This window comes from Ananas comosus, linkage group 6 (genome assembly GCF_001540865.1).
Source record: "Ananas comosus cultivar F153 linkage group 6, ASM154086v1, whole genome shotgun sequence".
Lineage (NCBI taxonomy): Eukaryota > Viridiplantae > Streptophyta > Magnoliopsida > Poales > Bromeliaceae > Ananas > Ananas comosus.
This window is the reverse complement of record NC_033626.1, coordinates 6,754,823-6,771,944: the sequence shown is the minus strand read 5'-3', so window position 1 is coordinate 6,771,944 and position 17,122 is coordinate 6,754,823. Positions and strand designations below refer to the sequence as shown.

At 35.2% G+C, this 17,122-nt stretch overlaps 1 protein-coding gene across 4 annotated transcripts; it reads left to right on the top strand.

Moving 5' to 3' along the window:
- On the top strand, positions 2,620–15,525 carry LOC109711752 (pre-mRNA-splicing factor ATP-dependent RNA helicase DEAH10-like). Of its 4 annotated transcripts, XM_020234955.1 has the most exons (13): positions 2,620–3,018; positions 4,273–4,393; positions 4,492–4,538; positions 4,703–4,783; positions 5,739–5,955; positions 6,622–7,018; positions 7,714–7,917; positions 10,022–10,182; positions 11,075–11,260; positions 11,823–12,054; positions 13,368–13,570; positions 14,055–14,189; positions 15,196–15,525. In XM_020234955.1, exons 2-13 carry the CDS (start codon positions 4,296–4,298, stop codon positions 15,383–15,385), a joined length of 2,151 nt encoding a protein of 716 aa, XP_020090544.1. In that variant the 5' UTR covers positions 2,620–3,018; positions 4,273–4,295; the 3' UTR covers positions 15,386–15,525. The 4 variants fall into 4 exon arrangements, with proteins under 4 accessions (XP_020090544.1, XP_020090545.1, XP_020090547.1 ...); XM_020234956.1 differs by lacking the exon at positions 2,620–3,018 and having other exon boundaries at positions 4,016–4,384; XM_020234958.1 differs by lacking the exons at positions 2,620–3,018; positions 4,703–4,783 and having other exon boundaries at positions 4,016–4,384.

The window sequence follows — 17,122 nt, the reverse complement described above, 5'->3', positions numbered from 1 at the left end:
GGGCAACTTAGTGACATCCCGCTCCTCTTGGTTGTATGGGTGTCAATACTAAGTGAACGCGAGCCAGCGTTTGGAATAGGCGACGTGATCGTCGGAAGTAAGGATCCCTAAGGCCTTAGGTAAAGAGTAATGAGTTTCCAACCAGAATTGGGATACCTTAACTGGATAGATCCAGGTTCGGAAATGAGTTGGATTCAATTATGAAATCCAAGCAACGAAAGTATGAGTATCGGATCCAACAATTGTGATCCAGGTAATGAGAAAAGATGGATCCAAGTGAACTGAGATCCAAGAAATGGAAATAAAGTGTTGGATACAAGAGATTGTAATCCAAATTACTATGTTGGTTCTCCTCGCCCGGTATGCCATGAGAATGTGGACGCGGGTATGTTGGTTCTCCTCGCCCGTAGGTCCATGGAGCGACTTGGGGCCCGGGGTTCGATGGCATTCCTCGTCCCGTGGCACACCTATAGTCAAGAGGATTTAAGGCTGAGGTGCATGCGATAGTTCCTTCACCTCGAGCCTGATTGAGCGCGGACTATCCGCGATTGATTGACTCAAGACCGAGTCGAGTTGGCTAAGGTAAAGTAACCTTAGGAAAGAATGGAAAGTGAGCTTTCTTTACTCTTAGCCATTCTTTATTGCTAATCATTCCTCACTTATTAACTATTCTTAGTTCTTAGCCCTTCTTTATTAATTGCTATTCCTTAGCATAATCATTCTTTACTTATTAGCTGTTCTTTACTCTTTACTAAGGGGTACTCACACCTTAGCCACATTAAGCTCACTTTCCATTCTTTCCTAAGGTTACTTTACCTTAGCCAACTATAACACTCGACTCGGTCTTGAGTCAATCAATCGCGGATAGTCCGCGCTCAATCAGGCTCGAGGTGAAAGAACTATCACATGCACCTCAGCCTTAAATCCTCTCGACTATAGGTGTGCCACGGGGCGAGGAATGCCATCGAACCCCGGGCCCCAAATCGCTCCATGGACCTACGGGCGAGGAGAACCAACATACCCGCGTCCACATTCTCATGGCATACAGAGCGAGGAGAACCAACATACCCACAATTATGATTCTCATTAGCCATCTCTTTTACCGGGCGAGGAGAACCAACATACCCGTTGAATCACTGTCGGGCGAGGAGAACCAACATACCCACAGTTATGATTCACTTGCGCTCGGTCGCAAGCCTTATCCGCTGCACTAGCAGCCTTCATTCCTAGGGATTCCGGAATCCATTTCTCATTACTCAAGGGTTGGTCTTAACCTTATGGAATTGACCTATCTAGGTCCAAGCCTTTACTCAACCTAAGTTAATACTTTAGGTTCGTTGCTTTTATACTCATAGCCTAGATTGTTAACACTAGGTCCATTACTCTTTTCTACCTAGGTTCACTTGACTCTAGGTTCTTTACCTTTATTTCACAACCTATGTTCTCTAACATTAGGTTTAATGCCTTTCTAGTTAATCTATATTCATTAACATTAGGTTCATTATCACTCTTGTTCAACCTATATCCGTGACGCTAGGTTCATTATCATTCTTGTTCAACCTATGTTTATTAACACTAGGTTCGATGCTACTGAATCTTTCCTAGGTTCATGACATTAGGTTCGTACCATTCGTGTTCAACCTATGTTCAAGACATTAGGTTCATTACCACTCATCATCGTAGTTATTTATACTTAGGATTCTCAATTGACATGCCACTCGATGTTCTTACTTTACAATGTCAAGTTCTTTACTCTACTTAGAGTTCATTAATCTTAGTTCACGTGTTTACTTAACATACATCTTATACATGCATTTAACATTTAACCCTAAACCCTAAACCCTAAACCCTAATTTTTTAAAAAATTAGGTAAAAGCCCCACCCGAAGCCCAACATTTTTTTGGGCCGGGCTTGGGTACTCGACCCAAGCCCGGCCCAGTTCCACCCCTACCTCGCACCGTCACTCAAAACTAGACCTGACAATCTCGACCCATACACGCCGGTGCTCGCGGGTTACCCGCAAATCTGCGGGTATGAGTACCAACTTTTCTAACCCAAAAAATTACGGGTAAAACGAGTGGGCATCCATTAAGCTGTGGATATTTTGGGTAACCCGCGGGTACCCATGGGTACCCACAAATATATTTTTTAATTAAAAATATATTTTTTTAATTAAAATACATATATTTTTATTTATTCATCCTAAAAATTCTAACCCTAATTTCTTATCGCGTCTTTTATGTTACGAAATATTTTTGCTTTAAGACTTTAAATATTTTTATTGTATGTTATGATATTTTAAATAATAAATTATGTTATATTTTTTTAAACTTAGATATATGTATTTGCATTTAAAAAGTATAAGAGACAAAAAGAAAAAAAAAATTACGGATAACCCGCATACCCATCCGCACACCCGCGGGCGGGTATGGGTAAAGATGTTGACTATCCAAAAATTTATGGATAAATTTTATCCATGCCTAAGTAACCTGCTGGTATAATGGCCCGCCTGTGGTTTATCCAACCCGTCAGTTTGTCAGATCTACTAAACGAAAGAAAAAAAGAAAAAAAGAAAAAAAATAAAGCTCGCTCAAAACCTAGCTTCTCGTCACTGTCTCCGCCCCCATCCCTTCCCCTCCCCACCTTCCCTTCCGACCGCTCGCTGGTCGCCATCGGAATTCCCCGCAGGGCCACACGCCGCTCGACATCGAAGATCGGGTTCTTTAGAAGCCTCCTCACCCCGTGCCACGCACCGCTCGCCATCGGAACGCCCCGCGAGGCCGAGCATCGGAAGTTCGGAACCACCCCGGCCGCGCACCGCTCGCCATCGGAACCCCCCGCGAGGCCGAGCATCGGAAGTTCGGAACCCCCAGCGAGGCCGAGCTCTGCTCACCATCGGAAGTTTGGAACCACCCCGGCCGCACGCCGCTCGCCATCGGCACCCCCCGCGTGGCCGCGCACCACTCGCAATCTGCTTCCGAGTTTCACTGTTCTGCTGCCGCACGCCCACTTCATCTGGTACAAAACTACAAATTCATATTTTCCATGACTATGAGTAGAGTTAATATTTGCTATTATCTGCATGTTAAGCGCCAAATTTTTAGAATCCTAGCAATATTGTTTTTTTCTCCCTAGTTAATTCTGATTTCTATTTATAACAGTTTTCCCTTATATATATGGTTGATATTGTTGCTGTTGTGTTTTTCTTTCACCCAAAACATCATTCTCTTCCTCTAAACTCCAGATTTCCATATTAGTCCTAATTAAGTTGTTGTTACATACTTACATCCATTAATTTGTTTGGTGTTGTCTGAGGACTCAGAACCAATGGATTGGGGTTAATTATCTTTTATTTCTTTACTGTTTCTTCTTTAGATATGTTAGTATGCACTATGCAGAGTGCAAGCTTTATCTTGTATTTAATTTCCAAATATGCTTGTATGTGAACCCTGTATGTTTTATATTTAAATATGGATTATCTTAATCTCTTACTTGCTTGATTATTTACATATTGTGGGGCATAACATAGTTTGCTATTATTTTTTTACTTAATCTGCTTAATTTTGTAGCTCTTTATTTTTATATTCTTAAGAATTATGAGTATTTCTGCTAATAGCATAAATCTAGAGGGAAAAAACTTAATTTAATAGTCGAATTTTTTATCCTGAATTTTTAATTGGTGAACATATAATCTCCGTATAAATCACGTATCCGAATAATTGGCGAATCCGGTTTTTAGCCGTATTTATTTTAAAATTAGGATACAAATTTTATTCGTATTATACCCGTACGGAATTTTTGTCGAATCCGAATGAACTAACTATGGTTTATAGTTGCATTGTTGCTAATGCTAGTTCATTTTCATATGTGCCTACTAGTATATATTATTATTCAAATAATATCCGAATATATATCTGACTCATATATGAATTTGAAAAAATATCCGACCATGTCCGAATCCGTTTTTAGGGCTTATGGTAGGGGAATTTTAGCATACAACCGTATCCGGAAAAATAAATATGAATGCGGATATGGTTTCGTCAAATATTCGATGGTATACGATCCATATTCACCCTTAGTTCTGTTGCTTCTCTTCCTGCACCAACTCAGCCTTCTTTTCGTCATCTTCTTTTAGTGATTAAGCTTCTACCTAAAACCCTAATCTTAATCAACTATTGCTCTAAACCCTAAGCCTTCTTCTCCAAAACCCTGATCTTGTTAGATGATTGCTCTGAACTCTGCTCTTCTTCATTACTTCTCTCAATTTGTTAGGCTCTCTCTCCCATGAGGTGAAAATGCCCTCGGTTCCCAATAATGTTTCCACCCAAAATCAGCAGAGTGGCGGGGGAAGGAAAGCTCATGACGATCGCCGAAATCAACAATCGTCAGCTTGGTTCCAGTTTCTCGGACTTTTTTTAACTCTTTAATTCTTGATGTCGTTAGTTTTGTCGATTGATTTTGATTGAATTTGTGTGTGGATTTCATTGTTAGGAGGCAGTGGATTCTACACCAGAGGAGGTCCTTACCAATCGCTTCAGGTTTGGTTTTTTTATTGTGAATTTTATTTATGGTTTTAAGATTTGAAACTTTTAGTAGAATGTTTAGTAGAATGTTGTGTGTTGTATTTGATGTGAGGACAAAGGGACTTCCTTTTATTTTCTTCGTTAGCTGATTTTTTGTTTGTCATGGACGGGCGTTTCAGTCGAGAAGCGGATTGTGGAGGAAGTGAAGAAGAACGACACTTTAATTGTTGTTGGAGAAACCGGAAGTGGGAAGACGACGCGTGAGTTTGCAATGAACTTTGCTTATTGGTGTGCCATGTTGTTGAAGTTCTAATCTCTCTTCTTCTCCCATTGTTAGCCTATATATTTTTACCAAATTGATGACGGTTTGAATGTTCATAATATAACAAACTTTTGATATCTCGTTAGTGAGTAGTAGCACTGACAAATAGAAAATGCATTGGTATCATATGTTTGAAGAACAATTTTATTGATCAATTTCGTGGTATAGCTATATGTCCATGAATTATTATTTTCCTTGTTCTAGAAATGCCTTTTCTCCATTGACCTTTGATGCTTAATCTTGCTAGTTCTGGATTCATGAGCAAAGTTGGCTCCGTGGATGCTGTTTTCACTAGGATTTCTTCTCTAATTAGCTTGTATATTTAAACTTTTTTATCCTTGAAAAGGATTGTACATCAAATTCCATTCTTTAATGGTGTTACATCTAACTTGACTGTTGACCACCACTACAACCAGATTTTCTCCACCAATTGTGGTTGACTGTTGACCTCCATTGGATTTATGCTATGGCTTAGTTTATGGAATATGTTATTGTTCATATGCAGATAGAAGTGTGATATGGTCATTTTTATTATTCCTGATATTTTGATGACTATATACATTAGCAATGCCTCTCGCAATACTATCGTCAGATGCTCGACATTTTTAGAATAGAAATTGTTACTTAGAAAGGTGCATGAACTTCAGATTCACTATATTACACACTGCAAGGAAATCCCAATTTCATTATATTATTCAACTTATTCTGATTTCTTAGGATTCTTAATAAGCTTGCTTTCATTTTGTCCTCATGCATTGTTTTGCAACTTCGCTATGTTGAAAAAATGCTCTACTAGTAGCCCGATATCTGCTTCCTTTTTGCTGCCTTCTATTGTTTTCCTACTTCAGCGTTGTTTACTTTCTTGCACTGGCTCATATATGTATTTCTTGCAGAATTGCCACAGTTTTTGTACAGTGCTGGATTTTGTCATGATGGGAGAGTTATTGGCATCACACAGCCTCGTCGAGTTGCTGCTGTTACTGTTGCAAAGCGTGTGGCTGAAGAATGCAATGTTGAGTTGGGCCAGAGAGTTGGGTATTCAATTAGATTTGAGGATGTAACATCCAGCAGTACAAGGATTAAGTACATGACAGATGGTTTGCTTCTGAGGTAGTTTCATTTGATAAGTGTTTTTTGCATTTTTAATGAGTATTACAATGTTTTCTTGTTATACGTCATGGAGAACTGGTAATTGTTTGATGACAAAGATGTCATGCTTGAGGCTAGTTTGGCTTTAAATTTTTTGTATTTAATAGTCTTTTCTGTTGATTCTTCTGATCTTTTTACTTTAGATTTTACAAAAAATGCTGTTTCCAACACGAGAATATAAAGTTGGTCTAGTTATTTTAATTGCGGCACTGAGAACACTGTAGACGACTTTACGTTAGAACATCTAGTGCATTAGTAATGATGTTTCTGGCATGGTGGGGATCTGAAATGGACAGAATAAATAGTACCATACCCTGATTATTGGATGGACAATTTCAATTATTCAATATCATGCCACCAGTTTGGGCAGGAGTAGACCGTTGCAACTTGAGTAAAAAATACCTCAGGAAAGGACCATATGTATTAATTTAAAATGTATAAGAGTTCTCTTCGATTTTTGTGGAATGGTCATATTGATGACGTTGCTCTTGTTTGACGGCATCCATGTCTATGGCTGATGAAACTCAAGCATTTGACATGGATTTTGATCTAACATCTAGTTAGGCTTTTCTTTTCATTTAATGAGTATTTTTGTGCTATCTGACCTGCATGCCTTTATATCTGCAGAGAAGCACTGCTGGACCCATATTTGTCTAGATACAGCATCATAATTGTGGATGAAGCTCATGAAAGAACAGTCCACACAGATGTCTTGTTAGGCTTATTGAAAAATGTACAACTAGCTAGGTCAAATTCTATTGTTAAGCAACATAATTGTGGAGATGTGGACAACGACGGACAAGATCACAACCAAACCTCCACTTTGAGGGCGTGTCAGGCTTTGAAGTATACTCCTTTAAAATTGATTATAATGTCTGCCAGTTTGGATGCTAGAGGTTTTTCAGAGTACTTTGGTGGTGCTAAAGCAGTTTACGTTCAAGGGCGACAATACCCTGTAGAGATTCTATATACATATCAACCAGAAAAAGATTATCCAGATGCCACACTGATTACTATCTTTCAGGTTTATTGACCTCTTTTTTAAATGGTGACCGTACTTTCTTTTATTATGCTTTAAACTGCAAGCTAGACCAAGTAGGTTGCTGTCCTTCTCGTTTATTTTCAAGATAAAACTACTTCCTTATCAATGGAGGGAAATGGGTTCTTTGAAGTTTCATCCATGTTGGCGAATAGAATAACACCCAATGCAATCCATCTTGAAAAACATAGAAAGGGGCTCCAATACGAAAAAAAAAGTGGGCACCTATCTTACACACACTTAAACACAAAAAAGAGAAAAAAGAGGAAAAGAAAAAACTAGCTATCTTACAAAAAAAGAAGAAGAAAAAAAAGAAACACTAAATTTATGAAATCAAATTACCTTTCTATTATCGACTGTCGCTAGCGCAAGTGGCAAATGGCAAATGGCTTGGTGGTTGGTATCCGAGGTCCTAAGTTCGATGCCTAGTTGCTTTACATTTTTAGCTAAGTTTATTTTTAAAAATAAACGAAGCGGCTGCCTTTCTCTCGAAAAAAAAATTACCTTTCTATTTTCTTGATGTTGTTTTTCGAGCTCTGGATATATCCTTCCATTTCATGGTGTCTCCATGAGCTGTTCATGTGTCATATGGAAGCTGATCTATGAAAGTTAATATGGTATTTATAAGTATTTTCTTTTTTGTCTTAAGCTCATGCTTGTAATGTTTCTTTCTTTCTTAGATCCACATAGAGGAGGGGCCTGGAGATATTCTTGCATTTCTAACTGGCCAAGAGGAGATTGAATCAATGGATAGACTTATTCACGAGCGAGTTCGTCAACTCCCTGAAGGCAGTAATAAATTAATCACTGTTCCTATCTATTCCTCTCTTCCTTCTGAGCAGCAAATGAATGTTTTCAAGCCTGCCCCATCTGGCTTTCGCAAGGTAAGTCTAATTGCTACTACCAAAAAATTGATTTTTCCCTTGAGCTTTGATTTTACTCGGAAATTTGTATTAGTTTTTGTTTCCTTATGACATGAAGTTACTAACGCTATATGCTAAATCTAGCGTTTATTTATGTCATGACTTATTAACCTGAAAAACTAAATCAAGAACTTAGGGGGTGTTTGGCCTATCTTTTAAAAAGCGCTTTGAGTTGAAAAGTGATTTTTGGCTCAATAGAGCGTTTGGCAACCTCACTTTTAAAATCTAATTCTGCTTTTTAGAATCAGAAAACTGATTTTGAAGGCCCCAGAATCAGAAGCAGAAAAAAGCTGCTTCTTGAAATATGATTCTGATTTTGGACTTAAAACTTCAAATTTTTATTTTTATTTTAAATTCAATATTTTAAATTTAAATTTAATTTAATTTTAAATTTTAATTTTTAGATTTATTTTTGAATTTTTAAATTTTAACTTTTAAATTTTAAATTTTGAAAAATAGATTTCAAACTTTAAATTTTAAATTTTAATTTTAAATTTCAAATCTCAAATTTTAGATTTTAAAATTTCAAATTTCAATTTCAAATTACAAATTTCAGATAAAATTTAAAATTTGACATTTTAGATTTTAAATTTTAAATTTAAAAATTTAAAATTTTTAAATTGTAAGTCTTCAAATTATAAATTTCAAATTTTTAAAATTTAAATTTTAAATATTCAAATTTTAAATTTTAAATTTTAAATATTCAAATTTTAAATTTTAAATTTCATAATTATTTTAAATTTTAAATTTTAAATTTAAACTTTGAAATTTAAAATTTAAATATATTTTTAAATATTAATATTTTATATTTTAAATTTCATAATTATTTATATTTTAAAATTTAAATTCTAAATTTTAATTTTTAAATTTCAAATTTTAAATTTAGATTTTAAATTTTAAATTTTAAATTTAAAGTTTGAAATTTTAATTTAAATTTATACTTTTAAATATTAAAATTTTATATTTTAAATTTCATAATTATATATATTTTTAAATTTATATTTATATTTTTAAATTTTAAATTTCATAATTATTTTAAAATTTTAAATTATTTTTTAAATTAAAAAAATCAAATTTTAAATTTTGTACAATTTTGAAATTTAAAAATTTTAATTTTAATTAAAATTTAAATTTAGATTTTAAATTATTTTAAAATAAAATTGAATAAAAATATTAATTTATGCAAACATCAAAAAAAATTTGTCAAACAGCTTTTTCAAAATCACTTCAGAAAAATCAATTTTATCTAAACTCAGCCAAACGCTCTACAGCTTTTAACCAAAATCACTTCTCCAAACCAAAATCACTTTTTTAGAAATCACTTTTTTAGAAGCTAGGCCAAACGGGCCCTTATATAGTTTTGTAACATTATGGTAGCATAGGGATATATCTCGCTTCTGTTGTTTTTGTACTAACAGAAGCTAGTGAAGGAAAAATTGTAGACTTCGTTTAGTTTATAACATCGCAGTAGTGTAGGCTTTATCTGGTTTTATCACATTACAATACCACAGAAAAAAGAAACAAAAGAAACAAAATGTTAGGATTCCTAGCTATATATTTACTTTTACCTTGTAGAAGATCTTTTTCTCAAACCAAGTGCTACCAAGCCTTTTCTTGTCACATTTTCCTATATAATCTTATCCTTCTCCCTTCTCCCAAGACAACTATCACTTCAATCTAAAAATAAAATTGGAAGATTGGAATCATAAAACAAAAAAAAAAAGGATGCTGTTAATATGATTTAAATTAATTGAAAAAAGCCAAATAAATAATTCAACACAAGTAGTAAGCATCATAAAACAAAAAAAAAAGGATGCTGTTAATATGATTTATTAACTTTAGATTTGTAGCGACTAAAATATTTATATGCAGTTATATTTGTAAGTTTGGCTTTGATGTCTAAGCTGGGCTTTTGTTTAGTATGCTAGGTTTCTTTTATTGTGCTACATCTTTTCCTTGGATTATCTTATTTTCATCTTGTTGTTGGTTTATTTGTTTTGAATTTGCAACTATAGGGGGTGTTTTCATGATTTTTGTGGCACTAATTGTTTCATTCGTTTATTAGGTTATTCTTGCAACAAATATTGCTGAGACTTCTGTAACAATACCTGGTATAAAGTATGTCATTGATCCTGGATGGGTGAAAGTACGTTCTTACAACCCAGTGACAGGAATGGAGTCATTAACCATCAGTGAAATCTCAAAAGCACAGGCTCTTCAGAGGAGGTAAAAATGTTAGGCATTTTCATGTTTTGACCTACAGGATGATGATAAGAATTTGGTTTCACCTATTGGATATCACCATTGTTCATAATGCGTTTTTTTTGTCTAATTTGGCTAAATATTGCTGTACTACAGTAATCGTCTTGTGATGTGCGTATTTGTCATGTGTCATATTTTTGCTTTAGGAACTGTTGATATCCATGTTTTGTTAATATTTACATTTTGGTTATAACTAACGATGTTAGTATTGCACTTACTAGTTAATAATTATATAGAAGAGAGTGCTAATTCGATCGCCTTGATTTCGTTTTTACTTGAATGTGGGCATGTTGTAGCTTGATGCTATCGTGATTCTTGGAAACAAAGATATATTTCTTGGTTAGATCGACTTTGAAAATCCTTCTTAGAGCCTTGAATCTTGACCTGGCGAGTTGTTTAGCATGTTCATGTGAATAGCAATTTCTTGATTTGTATGCGGCGTTGGATGTCATCAAATCAATGCTATTCACTAATAAATGAATCCTCCATCAAATAGAGGTTTTTCATCCCTTTTACGTTGCCAATTTACTATTACATTTTTGAATATGCCTCGTTCTTTACTCTACTGTCAGTATTGAAATTGTTGACCAATTTACATGTATTTTTATTGTTCTTTCAAATTTTATTGCTTCAAAACAAAAAAAATAGAGATGCTAAATGCTATTGAAATCCTTTTCATACTGTTGCTGAAAGCCTGTATATCAGTTGTCTAGATGGTTGCATATAGTCTTGCATGTGGTTTACTTGACCTGACCAGAAAGATAAGTCAATCTGTTTGTTTACTAACTTGCTTGATAAATGACTAGGATATGAAACTAAATATTTTCTTACCACACTTTGTTCGTGTTGCATGTAGTGGTCGTGCTGGTCGGGAGGGCCCAGGGAAATGTTTTCGGTTGTATACAGAAAGTGCTTTTAGTGAACTGAAGGATTCTACAGTTCCAGAGATCAAAAGGTGCAACCTTGTGAATGTTGTACTACAGCTCAAAGCCCTTGGGATTGATGATATATTAGGGTTTGATTTCATGGAAAAGCCTTCAAGGTGAATCCTGATATCTTTTTTAACATGTATGTTGTCTATCGCTTGGTTTTCTGAGGAGCTGAAGTCTTGGCTTGGTTTGCTGAAGATGTGAATTCTTAGCTGATAGGCTATCATTTAAGTGAGCGTAATAAATCGTATGCACTTAAAAAAGAAACACTTCTCCCTTTTCACCGAAGTTGGAAAACTATTTCAGTCGTTCCAATGCTTTTCCTTCTAACAGAAAGACCTTCAATTTCATTAACAGGAAATCGAATTTTATCCATTTTCTCAGCTGGTCTCCAGGCAAACTACCTTTTTACATCATGGGAAAATGATACTTTATTAAATTTAATCACTTCATCAGAATAATAACCTTGTGGTCAGGAAGCTGCTTTACTTACGCATGGGAAGCTGCTTTTGAATTACACATTGTGTGCACGGAAGAAAACAAAAATGTCCTTACTGTGATCAAATATTGAAAGGCATTCCTAATTTGTTTGAGTGATTTGTTCTGCTGAATTTTTCTTGGAGGTCTAATAATTTCTTACGCTAGTTACGAATATGTTTGATGTCTTATTTGCAGGACAGCTATAGTGAAATCTCTGGAGCAGTTGCTCCTACAAGGGGCTCTGACGGATGAGTGCAAGCTGTCGGATCCAGTTGGCGATCAAATGGCCAGGCTTCCTTTGGACCCTATGTACTCTAAGGCACTCATTGTGGCCAGTGAGTTCAAGTGCTTGGAAGAAATGTTGATAGCGGTTTCGATGCTTTCTGTGGAATCTATTTTCTACTCTCCTTGTGATAAGATGGAAGAGGTATGCACTATAGTGCTGGATATATTGACAAGCTGAGTCATCTGCTTGGACTGGTTGACTCAGTTTATTCTATTTAGCTTCTTTTTCTTACACTTTTTGGCTGGTGTCTTTGTATTCTCGCTTTTACTTATACATTCAGCTTCAGGCACAAATAGAAAAGGTTGTAGTTATTGGTGCGGCAAGAAACTAAAATGAGATTCTTAGTCCTAAAAGAAAAGTTCTTATTTGGAATTTCTACTTCTTCTATAGACAAAAGCTGCATGTGTTATTTTTATGAAGTACTTCCTCTAGTTGTACAATTTAAACATTGATCAGTGCTTCCTCTTGTAGTGCAGTTTAAACATCTCTTCATCGAATAGTACTATATCTCTACAATACCACCAAAAAGATCGTTATTTAATAATGCCCTATGTATCATGGATGCAGCTATAAGCCTCGCTTATCCGTATCAGACACGCGTGTCCATGTTGGACTCATGTCCAATGCGGACGTGCCATGGACAAGCGTGGAATCCGACGAGCACGCGCGACACGCGTCTATGACGCATCCCATAAAAATATATATATTTTTATTTTACTATTTTTATGTGTATATTATGTTAGATGATTATATTTTGGGTTTTTGATGAATGCTTAGGAACTCTTTTTGGACGATATAAATAAATTATGTATGATGGAGAATTTCTTTCTTTAGTATATATGAACTATCAATGTGAATTTTACCAACTTTCATTCATATGAGAAATATAACAAATATTTAGCAAAATTAATATTTTATATATAATTAACATATATTATTATTAATGATATGGGGCTTTTGCTTATATTCCCCTTACTATTATTAAAAATTTTCAAGTTTTACCCTCAATATCCAAAATACCCTAGAGGGAAAGGGTATATTTGAAGGAATTTTTTGAAAAGAATAAGGGCATTTTGGTTATCTAGGGATAAATATGATATTTTTGAACTTTTGAAAGGCATATTAGATATTATCCCTAATAATATTATATGTATTATTAGCTATGTCCGTGCCGTGAGCTTGTCCTATTTTTTTAAAAAAGTTGTTGAGTCGGTGTGACCGAGTCGTGTCGTGTCCCGTATCTCGTATCCGTGCTTGTATCCATGTCCTTGACGCCTAGATAATGCATAACACGGCCGAATCACATCAACTGAAACTCTGGGAAACTATAATGGACACGTATCCCAATTTATGTCTCGAATCATATCCTGATATTGTACTTCTTTTACATGAAACAAAGAAGAATTCTATGCAATAATCTTATTTTAGTTTCATTTGTCTTATTTCTTGCATAGGCAAATGCTGCGAAGAAGAGATTTTCAAGCCCCGAAGGGGACCATATTGCTTTGGTGAATGTATATCGGGCATCTGCGGAATGCTTGGAGAAAAGCAAAAATGCAAAGATGAAAGAGAAAGCGGTGGAAAAGGCTCTAAACAAATGGTGCAGGGAGAACTTCATCAATTACCGTGCTCTAAGGCATGCTCGAGATGTTCACAGGTTAGCTGCATTATTCTCATCATTATTTTTGGTTACGAAGAGCTTACCCTTCTTGATGTACTTGCATCAGCGTTTCATTTTCATTCAAACATTTGTCTTCATTCAACTCATGTATTGGGAGATAGTACTGTTTGGAGTAAATATTTGGCCAAAATAAATGCTTTGGGCGATATTTACCGATTTGCTAGGCAATTGTGGCCATTGTGATGCCTGAAGATGGGAGCATCAAAATCCAACTTATCGAAGAAATTCAAGTTATTCAAAACTCATTAGATGTTAGATTTGCATAACAGCTTGATGTAAAACTCGGCAAATGTTTTTTGGGGTTTGTTGTCGTTTATCTGATATTGTCATCAGTTTAGTTCTTAAAGCTGTGAAAATTTGGACCTATATTTTCTTTTATTTTCAAATTTGAAGGATGAACCCTTTGCATAACTTGTTTATTCATTTTTTTTTTTTGTTTTATCTTTTTACAATTTAACAGTCAAATCAAAGGGCATGTAGAGCAAATGGGCCTTGTTCTGTCATCATGTGGGGACGACATGCTTCACTTCCGCAGATGCCTTACTGCCTCTTTCTTCCTCAATGCAGCAAGGAGAGAACCAGATAGATCATACAGGTTTGTTTTTAACCTACAAGTAAACTTAAGGAAATTGATGTAAAGCCAATGAAAGAGAGAATATTTTGGTCTACACACGTGGTCAATTGTTTCTTGGTCGGCGGACCAGATATATTATATAGGTTTGTTTTTAACACCATAGAAGTAAATGTAAGGAAATTGATGCAAAGCCAATGAAAGAGAATTTTTTGGTTTAGTCACCTGGTCAGTTGTTTCACGATCCAATAAGCATCTAGTGGATCAACCTGATAACAGCACAAACTAGTTGCATTTCAATATTTGTTGCATATCCTGGGTTGAATACGAAATTACTTGAACATAAGCAGTGGACACCCTAAGCTCACTTAGATGCTTTCCTACGATTGTTCAACCCCCATTGAGACCAAACTTGGAATTGTATTCTCTGAAAGCAGCTGCTTTAACGCTTTATACTCCCCACAAAAACTGTAAGTGCTAGGAAGCTCTACGCTTTCAATGCTACAGAATAGCGGTGGAAACCTCTACTGGAAAACTTCTCACCTGGTGATTCTGAGGTGGAGGCTTCCCACTGTCATTTCTCAGTACCAGAAGATCGGAGTTTGTTCCAAGTGCTTTTGAATGTATTGAGCACTGTAAAGCATCAAAGTGTTTCCAAACTAGTCTAGACAGTTTAGCGGAAATACCAATACGGCTGCCACAGATAATAGCCGCAGTGACTTTTCATTTAGAATGAAAAAGTAGCCGTGCTCGCATCATGGTCTGACTTAATGGAGTTGATGAAAGGAATGATAACGAAACACTTAAATTATTGCAGTTGTTGAGTGCTTCAATTTAAAAGTTGAGAACTTAATTGAAATTTACTTACATGCTCATCTCAATGAAACCAGTGCTTGATTTCCCGAATTATGCATTCTTGTTTCATCATTAAGATTTAAGTATGAAAGTTTCATTGACTATCTAAAGCCATTTAATTTCTGTTGCATGTATGTATATGGTCTCTGTTGGCCTCACTCCCAATGTTTTTCAGGACTACGGCTAGTGGTCAGAGCGTGCATATCCATCCTTCTTCGGTATTATCTGAAATAAAGCCAAAGCCGGATTGCATCATCTTCAACGAATTGGTTTACACAACTCAAAATTATGTCAGAAATGTGACGAGGATAGATCCATTGTGGTTGCCCGAACTAGCTCCTCAGTACTACGCTGCTGAAAGTTAATCTTATTATGTTGTATTTATTTCCATTGCCTCAATACGACTTGGCAGCATAGATGTTTCTTCTTTCCTTGTATGATATAACATTTTTGTATCATTATTGAGTAATTATTTAATGCATCATTGGCCTCTTTCGTTATTAAATACTGGTCGGGAATTCTAAGGGGGATAATTTCAAATTTTTATTCAGGCATTGGTTCTGTGATATCTTTGTATACAACTCTCCCTACATGATGTGAAAATTTGGAGGAATGATGACTGGAAAACTTTCATTCAGAAATATTTGCCTTTGAGTAGTAATTTTATTCTCTGAAACAATTAGGTAGAATTAGAGAATCTCTTGCCCGAGGCTTCTAAAAAAGAAAAATCTGTTATTTTTATTCTTTTTTGAGTCCTGCAACTGGATGAATATTTGAATTTGCGAAGATACAACTGCGATGACTGCTTTTAACTGGAAAGCTGATATAGATAGATTGCAAATTTTGATTTATCGGGTGGGTATATTGATATTGGTTAGTGTCATACATTAAGGGCCCGTTTGGCATGGAGTAGACCCGTTTGGCTTGGAGTAGGCCCGTTTGTCTTGGAGTAAGCGGAAGGATGGAAAAGTTCCATTATTTCCGGCGTTTGCTTTGGTATAAGTCAAAAAAATAATGTAACTTAAGTTACGTTAGACCTCCACTTCATCTATTCTTGACTTCCACCTCTAGAGTGCCGAACTCGAATTTCACCACACTCAACTTTTTCTAAAAAATTAATTAAATATTAAAACCTAAACTCTACTTTACAATGGGTTAGAATTACCTCTTTACAATTGGGTTAGAATTACCTTTAAATAATAATGGAGAATTTAATAATTTAATATGTTGGATTTTGTGGGGATAAGTTTACCATTATATTTACGAGATAACTAGATTTATTTACTTACATCAAAACAAATAATAAAACTCAAAAAACTAGTTATATTAGTATCAAGTTATACCAAAACAAACAAAACAAGTGCCTAAATTTAATTTTCAGGATGTATGAGTTATGTCAAAATAAACAATGAAAAAATAACTACACTTCAGGAAAACTCCAATACCACTACACTTGAGTTACATTGCATTTAGAGATTCGTCAATCCAAATACCCCCTACGGGTCCGTGTGGATTACAATTATAAAATTTTGTGAAATTTATATTCAGTGTCGCTTTAGGTGAAATAAAAAATCCTGCAATTTTTAAAAAATTTTAACTAAATTCTAGAGATATCAGAATATCCAAAAATGAACAACATCTAGAGATATCAGAATATGATTTTAACTAAATTCTAGAAGCAAGTGGATAGATAAAAAAAAAAAACTAAACAACTAGCATAAACCATAAAGTAGTACAACAAATGATCCAAGTACAAGTGCTAAATATCCAAAAATGGTGGCCTCTACACATAGGTACAACACACTCATCCTCTCCAAAATAAAACAAAAGAAAGGTAAGCCACCTAAAGCGGAACCTTCGCTATCTAGCCCGAAGCGACACCCTTGCTGCGGTCCTGAGCCTCTCCCAGCGTGGAAGGCTCTGAAATAAAACAACAAACAGAGGGCGTGAGAACTATTAAACAATAGTTCCCAGTGGGTAAACCGCTGACCTCAGCGAAAATACTCCACTAGGCTAAAGAGGTATAAGAACTATAATAAACAACATGTATATAAATACAACAATTAATTTGGCTAAGTTAGGATGTCACAAGTTTAACATGA